This window comes from Sinocyclocheilus anshuiensis, unplaced genomic scaffold (genome assembly GCF_001515605.1).
Source record: "Sinocyclocheilus anshuiensis isolate Anshui unplaced genomic scaffold, SAMN03320099.WGS_v1.1 scaffold1115, whole genome shotgun sequence".
NCBI classification, from domain to species: domain Eukaryota; kingdom Metazoa; phylum Chordata; class Actinopteri; order Cypriniformes; family Cyprinidae; genus Sinocyclocheilus; species Sinocyclocheilus anshuiensis.
Window position 1 is genome coordinate 97,637 of NW_015547735.1, and position 14,421 is coordinate 112,057.

The 14,421-nt window shown below is 36.7% G+C and overlaps 1 protein-coding gene across 3 annotated transcripts in view; it reads right to left on the minus strand.

Moving 5' to 3' along the window:
* LOC107704375 (serine/threonine-protein phosphatase 2A 56 kDa regulatory subunit gamma isoform) overlaps positions 1–14,421 on the minus strand; it is a 27,991-nt gene that overhangs the window by 11,872 nt on the left and 1,698 nt on the right. The window contains exons 3-5 of one of the 3 annotated variants that reach the window (XM_016507286.1): positions 13,463–13,625; positions 5,932–6,131; positions 235–345 (exon numbers count right to left, since the gene is read on the minus strand). In XM_016507286.1, coding sequence (XP_016362772.1) covers positions 235–345; positions 5,932–6,131; positions 13,463–13,625 — 474 coding nt within the window. Of the gene's footprint in view, positions 1–234; positions 346–5,931; positions 6,132–9,127; positions 9,658–13,462; positions 13,626–14,421 lie in introns of those variants that run through there. The other 2 variants (XM_016507287.1, XM_016507288.1) reach the window with 2 other exon arrangements.

The following is a 14,421-nucleotide window of genomic DNA, read 5'->3' on the forward strand; positions in this document are numbered from 1 at the left end:
AATCATTCTAATATGCTGCTCAAGAAACATTTTTGATTATTATCAATGTTGAAAACAGTTCATATTTTTGTGGAAACTGTGATGCATTTTATTTTTCAGGATTCACAGATGAATAGAAAGTTCAAAAGGACAGCAGTTATTTGAAATAGAAATCTACTGTAACATTATAAATGTCTTTACTGCCACTTTTGATCAATTTAATGCATCCTTGATGGATACAAGTATTAATTTCACCTGCAGGTGAGGCCAGGCCGCTTCTAACGTGGGTTCATCCTCCTCGGGGTCAAACTCTGCGCCGGTTGGGTTGGATGATGGCGGTAACGCCCTAAACATGTTGACTGCAAACTGAAACAAACAAACCACATAAAATGAAAAATGTGTATATAGATACATATCTGATTACTGAGAACAGACTAAAGGAGTAAGTCTTTATCAATGAACCGTCCATTCAGCTTGTTGATTAATGAAACGTGGCAGCACATGCACAAATTAATCAGAAGAAAAGGTTTTAATCCTCCTATCGCAGCACTTTGAAGTTCTTGGCTTTAATCATCAAAGTGTGTGTGTGTGTGTGTGTGTGTGAGAGTGTGTGTGTGTGTGTGTGAGTGTGTGTGTGAGAGAGTGTGAGAGAGAGTGTGTGTGTGTGTGTGTGTGTGTGTGAGAGTGTGTGAGAGTGTGTGTGTGTGTGTGTGAGTGTGTGTGTGAGAGAGTGTGAGAGAGAGTGTGTGTGTGTGTGTGTGTGTGTGTGAGAGTGTGTGAGAGTGTGTGTGTGTGTGTGTGAGTGTGTGTGTGAGAGAGTGTGAGAGAGAGTGTGTGTGTGTGTGTGTGTGTGTGTGAGAGTGTGTGAGAGTGTGTGTGTGTGTGTGTGAGTGTGTGTGTGAGAGAGTGTGAGAGAGTGTGTGTGTGTGTGTGTGCGTGTGTGTGTGTGTGTGTTTAAGGGGATGTGATGCAGGTAATGTGCTTGAGAACATATTGTCATGCTTATTTCGCAAGTCCATTTGCACTTCGATCGGCCGCGGCTTAACATCAGCTGTGGGCTCTAATAAATATCAAAGAGATGTAATTCAGCGCTGGAATAACTGCAGCTGGCAGAAGCACCGAGGCCAACCGCAGGTCAATCGACGCTCTGCTGCTAAACGCAAAGCTGTCGGACAAAAACCGCCCCTTAAAAGGATGGCGAAACAACAGATCTGATTCGGAGGAGCCAACAGATTTGCCCAAACACTCAACGCAACCTTGTATGGCTGAGCGAAGCGCTATCAGCGGTTTATATAGTTCAGATCCACTTTTTAGAAGAACAGAAATAGCATTGACTTCTCTAGACCAAAATGTGCTTTTTTTTTTGCTTCTTCACAGGAACAGATTTGGAAAAATTTAGCATCAGTCTCAGCAACTCTTCCTGCAGTGAAAAAGTGTTCTGGTCTGAATCAGGAGAGAAATCTGCACAGATCAAGCACCGTTTAAACAGCTCTAAACAAGTATGTGGCTGGATTTTGATGTGAGAGACAACAGGAGATGCACTTTTTCACTGGAGGACGTGTTATTATGGATTATAGACTCGTATTTTAGTTAAAAACATCTTAATGCTGGATTTGTTTCAGCTTCTGTCTTCTCCAGATGTTAACTGATGGACTGGAGTGGTGTGGATTACTTATGGATTATTGTGATGTTTTTATCAGCTGTTTGGACTCTCATTCTGACGGCACCCATTCACTGCAGAGCATCCATTGCTGAGACACTGATGCAATGCTGCATTTCTACAAACCTGATGAAGAAACACACTCATCCTGATCTCGGATGACCTGAGGGTGAACACATTCATTCATTTTTGGCAGAACTGTTTCTTTAAGGACTCTAGGAACCAAGCTGTCTCAAACCCTAAATGTGACCTTGGACCAAAACAAAAAGTCATAAGGGTAAATTTTTCGAAATTGAGATTTATGTGTCATCTAAAAAAGCTGAATAAATCAGCTTTCCATTGATGTTTGTTAGGATAGGACCATATTTGGCTGAGATACAACTATTTGAAAATCTGGAATCTGAGGGTGCAAAAAAATCTAAATATTGAGAAAATCATCTTTAAAGTTGTTCAAATGAAGTTCTTAGCTATGCATATTACTAATCAAAAATTAAGTTTTGATATATTTACGGTAGGAGATTTACAAAATATCTTCATGGAACATGATCTTTACTTAATATTCTAATGATTTTTGGCATTAAAAATAAAAATGGATAATTTTGACCCATACAATGTATTGTTGGCTATGGCTACAAATATACCCCAGCGACTTAAGACTGCTTTTGTGCTGCAGGGTCACATATTTGGCGTTTGCATGTACTCACCACATGCACCACCTCAGGATAGATGGGCTCGGTGATGACACTCCTGTTGTGAGTGAGGTACTCCACCATCTCACTGAGCGCCGCCCGCTTCACCTCCTTCCACTTCAGGTCGCTCAACGGGTCGGAGACGAAGTCGAAGAGCACGCAGCACTGACGCAGCTTCTGCAGGAATAACTTCTCCTGCTCGGCCGGAGGAACATCTGCAGCCACGGAGAGGAGAGTTAATGCAACACTGACATCTACTCACTGGAAGGAAAAACTTTTGAAGGCCTCTAAATGATCAAGCTTTGCTGTAACACTCAATCTCCTCATGTCTTCCGTCTCTGATTGATAGTTTAGAGTTTTTATCCAGTAAAAGCTCTTTTAGTGTAATTGTAGAAGCGCTTCTCGTGTCTTTCTGCTGTCAGATCTTGATCTAATCATCAGAATAACTGCAGTAATATCTCCAGATGAACACTTACTGGACTGAAGCAGCTCAGCTTTACTTGATTCTCCATCAATCATGTTTTAGAGTCTCAAATCTGATCCTCAGGATCTTTTGAGGAGCGTTTGTTTCCAGAAGCTTTACTTTCACTGTTCCTCAGCGGAGGAATGATCTTCACAAGCCTCCAGAACATCTCACATCTTCTGAGGAGCCTTTATTTCTTCAGCTCTCAATCACTGCATTATATGTTTGGATCTCTGAATAAAACAGAGCTGTTTTGCCTCCACATTCTCACTGTATCAGACTATATGAGCCATAAACGTGTCAAATATGATACTCAACAAAAACATAAACACACTGTTTTTAGATTTTTGTAATATTTTGTGTAAAAGCTACATTTTTTCTGTTTTAAAAATCAGAGAATTATTTGATATGTCAGGCTTTACAGGGTTAAAGCGATGTTGCAGCTGCAGGGTTTTTCCTGTATTGACGTCAGACAAACATACAGTATATTTTGGGCTCCTCTGAACGTTTAGATCACATGGTTTCCTTTAAAGCTGCACATGCCCGGCGATGGTTTTATTTCAGCACAGAGACTGACGGATGAGTAGTGTTGTTGTCTGGGATGCATCAATATTTGCTATTACGTTTTTAGCCACTTCTGATGCTTTTTCAGCCTTCATTCACAACTATATTTAATGCGGATCATTAGAGTCGTTAGGTGCAAACAGGACTTCGGTGTTTGTTTTCCTCACTGGTCTGGTCCTGATACTGAAGCGTGATCTGTAAAGGTCACGCCTGTGAGAAACTCGCCTCACGCTTCCCTTTATGCATATGGGAATGGTGATTGTGGTTTACATGTGAAAACAGTAGTGCATTGACACTGACATTTGAAGCACAGCCGTCAGCGTCAACAGCTAATGCGTTTGACCAGAGCTGATTTCCTGAAGCTCAATTTATAAACGACTGCATTTAATTCAATCTGCAGTTCACTAAAGAAAGCATTCATACAACCCTCCTCAGTACTTCACGTTCTGCATGCACTGTGTGCATAGCATGCAAATATTCTGCATGCATTAAATAATGCATCCCATAATGCAATGCAATCGGCTTGATCTTATTTTTCCAGGACGATAAATGAAACAAAAGTCATATCAACCATGATTCATTTTAATAACCATGTTTATCACTTACTGCATTAAATGTGAATTTATCATGTTAGTCTAAAGATGCTTTTAAAGCAACCCAAAGTTCATCAAAATATTATCCAACTATTCAGGTAATACTAGTTCACTATGTTTAAAAACACTAGACTGTGTGGAGAATATAATATCTAATAATATGCATTGATAAATGTTTCTAGATGTCCATTATCTTTTGGAAATTGGGAGGTTATTTTTCCTTCATGCTATTTTAAACAATTAAACTTTTTGCAGTCTGATCGAATAAGTAAAAATAAGGGCTGTAAATACAGCACTGTAAATTTGGAATAAGTAACATTTTTAATGTTTAACGCAAGTCTCTTCTGCTCACCAGGGCTGCATCAAAAAATACAGTGGAAAATGTGAAATATGATTGCAATTGCACAGATGAATAGAAAGTTCAAAAGAACAGCATTTGTGTGAGAAAGAAATTTTTTGTAACATTAGAAATGTCTTTACTGTCACTTTTGATTATGTTAAAGGGGTCATATGATGCGATTTCAATTGTTCCTTTCTCTTTGGAGTGTTACAAGCTCTTGGTGCATAAAGAAGATCTGTAAAGTTGCAAAGACTGAAGTGCTTGAGAACATATTGTCATGCTTATTTCGCAAGTCCATTTGCACTTCGATCGGCCGCGGCTTAACATCAGCTGTGGGCTCTAATAAATATCAAAGAGATGTAATTCAGCGCTGGAATAACTGCAGCTGGCAGAAGCACCGAGGCCAACCGCAGGTCAATCGACGCTCTGCTGCTAAACGCAAAGCTGTCGGACAAAAACCGCCCCTTAAAAGGATGGCGAAACAACAGATCTGATTCGGAGGAGCCAACAGATTTGCCCAAACACTCAACGCAACCTTGTATGGCTGAGCGAAGCGCTATCAGCGGTTTATATAGTTCAGATCCACTTTTTAGAAGAACAGAAATAGCATTGACTTCTCTAGACCAAAATGTGCTTTTTTTTTTGCTTCTTCACAGGAACAGATTTGGAAAAATTTAGCATCAGTCTCAGCAACTCTTCCTGCAGTGAAAAAGTGTTCTGGTCTGAATCAGGAGAGAAATCTGCACAGATCAAGCACCGTTTAAACAGCTCTAAACAAGTATGTGGCTGGATTTTGATGTGAGAGACAACAGGAGATGCACTTTTTCACTGGAGGACGTGTTATTATGGATTATAGACTCGTATTTTAGTTAAAAACATCTTAATGCTGGATTTGTTTCAGCTTCTGTCTTCTCCAGATGTTAACTGATGGACTGGAGTGGTGTGGATTACTTATGGATTATTGTGATGTTTTTATCAGCTGTTTGGACTCTCATTCTGACGGCACCCATTCACTGCAGAGCATCCATTGCTGAGACACTGATGCAATGCTGCATTTCTACAAACCTGATGAAGAAACACACTCATCCTGATCTCGGATGACCTGAGGGTGAACACATTCATTCATTTTTGGCAGAACTGTTTCTTTAAGGACTCTAGGAACCAAGCTGTCTCAAACCCTAAATGTGACCTTGGACCAAAACAAAAAGTCATAAGGGTAAATTTTTCGAAATTGAGATTTATGTGTCATCTAAAAAAGCTGAATAAATCAGCTTTCCATTGATGTTTGTTAGGATAGGACCATATTTGGCTGAGATACAACTATTTGAAAATCTGGAATCTGAGGGTGCAAAAAAATCTAAATATTGAGAAAATCATCTTTAAAGTTGTTCAAATTAAGTTCTTAGTAATGCATATTACTAATCAAAAATTACGTTTTGATATATTTACGGTAGGAGATTTACAAAATATCTTCATGGAACATGATCTTTACTTAATATTCTAATGATTTTTGGCATTAAAAATAAAAATGGATAATTTTGACCCATACAATGTATTGTTGGCTATGGCTACAAATATACCCCAGCGACTTAAGACTGCTTTTGTGCTGCAGGGTCACATATTTGGCGTTTGCATGTACTCACCACATGCACCACCTCAGGATAGATGGGCTCGGTGATGACACTCCTGTTGTGAGTGAGGTACTCCACCATCTCACTGAGCGCCGCCCGCTTCACCTCCTTCCACTTCAGGTCGCTCAACGGGTCGGAGACGAAGTCGAAGAGCACGCAGCACTGACGCAGCTTCTGCAGGAATAACTTCTCCTGCTCGGCCGGAGGAACATCTGCAGCCACGGAGAGGAGAGTTAATGCAACACTGACATCTACTCACTGGAAGGAAAAACTTTTGAAGGCCTCTAAATGATCAAGCTTTGCTGTAACACTCAATCTCCTCATGTCTTCCGTCTCTGATTGATAGTTTAGAGTTTTTATCCAGTAAAAGCTCTTTTAGTGTAATTGTAGAAGCGCTTCTCGTGTCTTTCTGCTGTCAGATCTTGATCTAATCATCAGAATAACTGCAGTAATATCTCCAGATGAACACTTACTGGACTGAAGCAGCTCAGCTTTACTTGATTCTCCATCAATCATGTTTTAGAGTCTCAAATCTGATCCTCAGGATCTTTTGAGGAGCGTTTGTTTCCAGAAGCTTTACTTTCACTGTTCCTCAGCGGAGGAATGATCTTCACAAGCCTCCAGAACATCTCACATCTTCTGAGGAGCCTTTATTTCTTCAGCTCTCAATCACTGCATTATATGTTTGGATCTCTGAATAAAACAGAGCTGTTTTGCCTCCACATTCTCACTGTATCAGACTATATGAGCCATAAACGTGTCAAATATGATACTCAACAAAAACATAAACACACTGTTTTTAGATTTTTGTAATATTTTGTGTAAAAGCTACATTTTTTCTGTTTTAAAAATCAGAGAATTATTTGATATGTCAGGCTTTACAGGGTTAAAGCGATGTTGCAGCTGCAGGGTTTTTCCTGTATTGACGTCAGACAAACATACAGTATATTTTGGGCTCCTCTGAACGTTTAGATCACATGGTTTCCTTTAAAGCTGCACATGCCCGGCGATGGTTTTATTTCAGCACAGAGACTGACGGATGAGTAGTGTTGTTGTCTGGGATGCATCAATATTTGCTATTACGTTTTTAGCCACTTCTGATGCTTTTTCAGCCTTCATTCACAACTATATTTAATGCGGATCATTAGAGTCGTTAGGTGCAAACAGGACTTCGGTGTTTGTTTTCCTCACTGGTCTGGTCCTGATACTGAAGCGTGATCTGTAAAGGTCACGCCTGTGAGAAACTCGCCTCACGCTTCCCTTTATGCATATGGGAATGGTGATTGTGGTTTACATGTGAAAACAGTAGTGCATTGACACTGACATTTGAAGCACAGCCGTCAGCGTCAACAGCTAATGCGTTTGACCAGAGCTGATTTCCTGAAGCTCAATTTATAAACGACTGCATTTAATTCAATCTGCAGTTCACTAAAGAAAGCATTCATACAACCCTCCTCAGTACTTCACGTTCTGCATGCACTGTGTGCATAGCATGCAAATATTCTGCATGCATTAAATAATGCATCCCATAATGCAATGCAATCGGCTTGATCTTATTTTTCCAGGACGATAAATGAAACAAAAGTCATATCAACCATGATTCATTTTAATAACCATGTTTATCACTTACTGCATTAAATGTGAATTTATCATGTTAGTCTAAAGATGCTTTTAAAGCAACCCAAAGTTCATCAAAATATTATCCAACTATTCAGGTAATACTAGTTCACTATGTTTAAAAACACTAGACTGTGTGGAGAATATAATATCTAATAATATGCATTGATAAATGTTTCTAGATGTCCATTATCTTTTGGAAATTGGGAGGTTATTTTTCCTTCATGCTATTTTAAACAATTAAACTTTTTGCAGTCTGATCGAATAAGTAAAAATAAGGGCTGTAAATACAGCACTGTAAATTTGGAATAAGTAACATTTTTAATGTTTAACGCAAGTCTCTTCTGCTCACCAGGGCTGCATCAAAAAATACAGTGGAAAATGTGAAATATGATTGCAATTGCACAGATGAATAGAAAGTTCAAAAGAACAGCATTTGTGTGAGAAAGAAATTTTTTGTAACATTAGAAATGTCTTTACTGTCACTTTTGATTATGTTAAAGGGGTCATATGATGCGATTTCAATTGTTCCTTTCTCTTTGGAGTGTTACAAGCTCTTGGTGCATAAAGAAGATCTGTAAAGTTGCAAAGACTGAAGTTAAACCGCATAAACACATTTCATTACACCAAATACACAAAATACTGTTCTTTTTAGCAGCATCATATGACCCCTTTAACACATCCTTGATGAACAACAGTATTAATTTGTTTGTTTGTTTCTAATTACCCCAAACTTTTGAACGGTAGTGTATCACAGTTTCCTAAGAAATGTTTCTTGAAGGATCATGCAACACTGAAGACTGGAGTAATGATGCTGAAAATTCTTTCATATATTTTTGATTAAATAAATGCATCCTTGGTTCTTTCAAAATCAACACTAACACTAAATGCATTGCATTGTAGGATACAGTATCTCTCACAGTGGTATAGTGCACAAATCATATAGATATTGTATGCATACTCGCATAATGTTCACAGTATGCATGCAGGAATAGTAAAAGCAGTATGTTAGTTTGCCATTATGAACAGAAAATTATCAAACTGACACAAAATGCATATCAAAAACATTGCAACAAATGCATCATTTACGCATGAACAATCATCTGTCTAAATGTGAAGCGAAGGAAACGTAAAGCCATCAGGATGCAGTTTCTCTGCGGCTTGAGCACACATGCATACATGCATTTACATGCATTCTTCCTGAAGCCGTGACCTCACTTCCCCTGACATCAGCGCTCTGGTTAGGGGGGATGGGAGGCTAGTTAAACAGACCCCCTCCTCCTTAACCAGCATATTGTAAACAGAGTTTTCCCCATTCACCCGAGCAACATGCATGCTGCGCTTCGAGCTGCATCTACGTGCATCAGATGCATGTAGTATGCATGGGTTATTACGGCCAAAAATGTTGCATAAATGTCTAAAAATGCAGTCTAGGTAGGCAGCTTGCTGTGAAAGTAAACCAAAGACGTTCCCAGCGTCTCCCAAATGGCACAAATTCTTCTGCCTTCGTAACGACGGCCACAAATCACTGGAATAGCAACCTCCCTCGTCGCTCTCTGCCTACACAGACACAATAAGACAAATGTCTCACCTCTAAAGTGCATGAGGGCCACCGGCTGAAAGGGCCCATTGGCGCTCGGAGCATCCAGAACCATCCTGGCCTCCTCTTTAGAGCATGTCAACATCTATGGGTCGGATCGGGCGCGAGGCAGCTAGCTCGAGCTGTTAGCCTCCATTTTAGCACAAACACTCTCAGCAGAAAATGAAGCTCCGCTGCTGGAGGGAAGCAGCTAGTTAGTGATGTCAGCCGTCAAAGGGAGGCCGCCGATTGGCTGGAGGAGATCACGTGATCTGAAGCAGCAGAGGGATGGCTGGGGAGGCTGCTGATTGGCTGGAGGGGGCCGGGGAAGGCGGGAGCTGTGGGTTTGATTGGCGCATGCAGAGTATGTGATTCGTCACAGTGCAAGCAGAGAGCAACAATAACAGATATGCACTTTATCGTGCTGCTCTCGTACTTAAAAGTGTGAGCTAAGAATGCAAGCAGAAGCAAGATGCACGTAGGGTTCTATGAAATCTGTTTTATTTTTATTTTTTTTGACAAATTCCATGTTTTCCGTTTGATATTTTTTTCATTTTCAGTGATTGCATTACATTTTAATCCATTGAATTCACAAAACTTTATCAATGTAATCATTCATTATTAAATGTTTACAATATTAGTGACCAATGAAATGTATTTTAGTTTTTTTTCTTTATATTCTGTCATCGGTTAAATTTTTTAATTATTTTTTTAAATAATTAAATTATTTTTTAATAATTAAGTTTTAATATAAAAATGAAGTTAATCAATAGAATTTATAAAAATGTAATAATTTATTGCAATTTTAAAAACAATAGTGCCCTATGAAATACATATTACTGTTTCTCAAATTGTGTTTTCCGTTTGAATTTTTGAGTTTAATTTTTAATGACTCAATTAAATTTGAATAAAAATTCAAAATTATTTCATAAAACTTTAACAATTTAATATTTATTAAAATTTTCACAGTAATAGTGCCATATAAAATGCATTTTATTTTATTTTTTCCAAATTCTCAGTTTTAACACTATTCATTTTCTAGATTAAAATGTTTTATGGCAGAATTATAATTTTTTTTTATTAAAAAAAATGATGCCTAATCAATTTAATTAATACAACTTTAACAATTTCATAATTTATTAAAATTTTAACAACAATAATTAAAACAATATTAATATTGTTTACATTTTTTGCATTCTGCGTTTTATGATTTAATCCAAATTTAGTATCAAAATTTTTAAAATACATATTAATTAATCTTTTAAAATGTAACCAAGCTAAATTTGAACAATTCCTCTTTTTTTTTTTTTTTTTTGGCAGAAGAAATGTTGCACAACAGATTTCCGTGTTTTTGTCATCACAAAAATCATAGGGCCCTACATATACTACAGCACAAGATCCCCAAAATATTAATTTTTTGTTTATAGCATTTATTAGAGACTCTTATCACACCACACAGAACGAAAAACCTAGCAACCACTCACAACACCTTAGCAACCGCTTATTACCACCCTAGAAACAATCCACAATGACCTAGCAACCACATAGCAACACACACCATTCACAAAAGCCCAGCATCACTCTGACATCATCACACTCTTATGCAACATGTTTTTGAAAAATGCACAAATCTGACAGCATCCTGACAGTCAGTGTACAGTAAATCTGTCGTTTCCCTAAAACGCATGCTTTTGCGAGAAGCATCGTCTCCTGGCTTTACCTGCACCGGAAATGAAAGCCCTGTCTCGCTGATGGTAAATAAAGAAAAAGCGATGACTAAACAGTTTGTGACAGAAACCGCACTGACAGAAAACCACAGCTCAACACCTGCAGACGCTCAGAGACGCTCATCTTAACAATGGACCAAACCAACACTTACGCAGTTACTACACTACACTATACTCTGCCGACTGAAGATGCATTCATGACTCAAACCATATATGTATATATCTTATTTAAATATAAAATGCACATATTATTATACATTTACAAATAATTTTTATATATTATTTGTATTATAAATGTTGTTATTATATATATTTATTATATATATATATATATATATATATATATATTATCATAAATAAATATATATGTTATTATTTACATATATGATACATATTATTTAAAGATGTTTGTTAAATATAATTGATACATGAATATATAATATATATATTATACAAATAATATTTATTACATTATTGCTAAATAATAATGAACTCTTATTTTAATAAGAGTTTTAAGAATATTATTTCATAATAATTAACAGACCTATGTGGGTCACCTGACATTTAACACTGTGTGATGAAGCCTAGAGAACGTAGTCAGAATGTCCCTAAAATTCAAGATATGGGGCAAAAATGCCCGTTTGAGTTTTTGTCTCATATTTACATCATATAGTTAAGCAATAGGCTAAGTGCAAAATCACACGAGTGCAAATGTGATACTGATCCTATACAACAGTTCAGTAAGTAAGAAGTTAATATTGTGTTATTTTAGACACAATGTTGTCTGTTTTGCTCTATTTTACCAACGAAAATATAAAGACAAAGCAGAACTGTTCGTCTCCGAGCAACACACAGTAGCATTTCGTGTCTTAATGCACGTTCTGAACGAATTGGGTGAAGCATTAGGTGCGTTGGATTTGAAGCGAATCATCATCAGATCGATCTGTGCATGACATCAAAGTACTATCTATCTATCTATCTATCTATCTATCTATCGAAAGGTACTAAGGTACTTTGATGTGTCACACACGGGTCGATCTGATGCTGATGATCCGCTTCAAGTCGAACAAGCCGAATGATTCAATGGACCATTCATAAAGAACCATTTATTTCAGTCCTGAATGAATCAGCCATTTGAACGAATCAAATGAATGAATTAGAGATGCACCGATTGCAATTTTCTTGGCCGATTACGATTAAAGTACATTAGTTTTCTTAAAGGATTAGTTCAGACAAACATGATCATTCTGTCATCATTCGCTCTATATCATGTCATTTCTTTCTAGCTTCCAGTAAATACAAAGTTTCACTGTTTTCCATACAATTGTGAATAACAGTGACTGATGCTTCATAAAGCACACAAAGCATCGTTAAAGTGTCATCTGTTCGTTTATGTGCTCATTAAGTCATATAGCAGAATATCATTATGATATATGCATATATCAAATTTCTCATGTTCCTTATTAATTAGATGCTTTAGATAAAAACGTCTGCTAAATGAATAAATGTCAATGTAAATATGTATATGAAAACATATATGCTGTAGCTCATACATTCAAATGTGAGTGTTAAAACCATTAAAAATGTTAATGATCTCAAACTTTTGAACTGCTGTGAATGAAGTCTCTTCATTATATATATGTAATATATATGATATAATTAATATATATACAGTGGGTACGGAAAGTATTCAGACCCCCTTAAATTTTTCAATCTTTGTTATATTGCAGCCATTTGCTAAAATCATTTAAGTTAATTTTTTTTCCTCATTAATGTACACACAGCACCCCATATTGACAGAAAAACACAGAATTGTTGACATTTTTGCAGATTTATTAAAAAAGAAAAACTGAAATATCACATGGTCCTAAGTATTCAGACCCTTTGCTGTGACACTCATATATTTAACTCAGGTGCTGTCCATGTCTTCTGATCATCCTTGAGATGGTTCTACACCTTCATTTGAGTCCAGCTGTGTTTGATTATACTGATTGGACTTGATTAGGAAAGCCACACACCTGTCTATATAAGACCTTACAGCTCACAGTGCATGTCAGAGCAAATGAGAATCATGAGGTCAAAGGAACTGCCTGAAGAGCTCAGAGACAGAATTGTGGCAAGGCACAGATCTGGCCAAGGTTACATACATCAATGGAAAGCTTATTTATTCAGATGTATAAATCTCAATTTTGAAAAACTGACCCTTATGGCTGGTTTTGTGGTCCGAGGTCACAAATTATATGAATATAAATTTATACATGTTAATACAAATTCAAATTCAAAATATATAGTGTATGTGTGTGCATTTATATATACACATAATAAATATACACAGCACACACACATACATTATGTAAACAAAAACTTTTATTTTGGATTCTCTAATCTCTCTACTGCAGAAGCATCTAATGAATCATCTGCTGCTTCAATAATGATTTGAAACTGAATCAAAATAGAAATAAAATCTGTAATAGCATCAAAACGTAATTATTGCTCCACCTCTGAAACGACTTTCCTTTTCTGCTGATGTAATCGAGTCCATGTGGGCGGGTCTAAGCAATATCCACCAATAATATCGCGGAACACTTTTCACCAGCCAATCAAATCCAGTGTGTCTCACCTTTGAATTCAGGCAGTTTCTGCAGCTCTCGGTTGTTGCTCAGACTGAATCGAGACGAGCTCGGCCTCTTCTCCTTCTTCAGCGGCGTCTGAGATCCGGCCGCTTTGCTCTTCAGCAGCTGTGTGGCGGGTGGGACGCTGTTAGCGCCCTTCTTATTCGAGCCCTGATGGAGAAAAACACCTTACATCCTCATCTCTCCAACATGGAGCAGGTCACAAGAAAAGATTAGATTTTTATCATGCTTATGCATTTTTGCTGAATGTTTTGTGAATGTCTTTTGCTCAGAAACAACAAAAACACAGAGGGAACAGAACCTTTATAACAGCAGATCAGATCTGTAACCATTAAGCTACAAATATCCTTTAACTTGAATAACTATCGCACAGATGCAATATAAAGACAGTGTTTATATCATATTTTTATTTTTTTTAGCAACCATTTACAATAAAGCTTGCACATTTTTAAATACATTTATTTTTATTTTTTACAGTTGTAACAAACAAAGTTGCACATTGTAAACACATTTTTATGATTTTAAACACTTATGTTTTTGTTTCGTGTTTTTAAAGTAACAATTTACAATAACTTTTTATATTTTTAAACATGTTTAACTTTATTTTTACCGTAATGTTATTGTTTTTTTTTGTAACAATTTAAAATAAAGGTTAACAGTTTTAAACACATCTTTATGTTTTTGAAAATTTTTATCACATTTTTAGTAACAATTTAGTAACAATAAGCTTGCCCATTTTTAAACATTTTTGTGTATTTTTTTTGTGTTACAATTTACAATAGTTTGCCAATTTTTAAACAATTTTTTGTGTATTTAAATATTTTCCTTTTTTTTTTAGCTTTTTTGGGTAACATTTTAAAAACTAGTCAAACGATTAATCGCATCCAAAATAAAAGTTTTTGTTTACTCAATATATGTGTGTGTACTGTGTATATTTATTATGTAT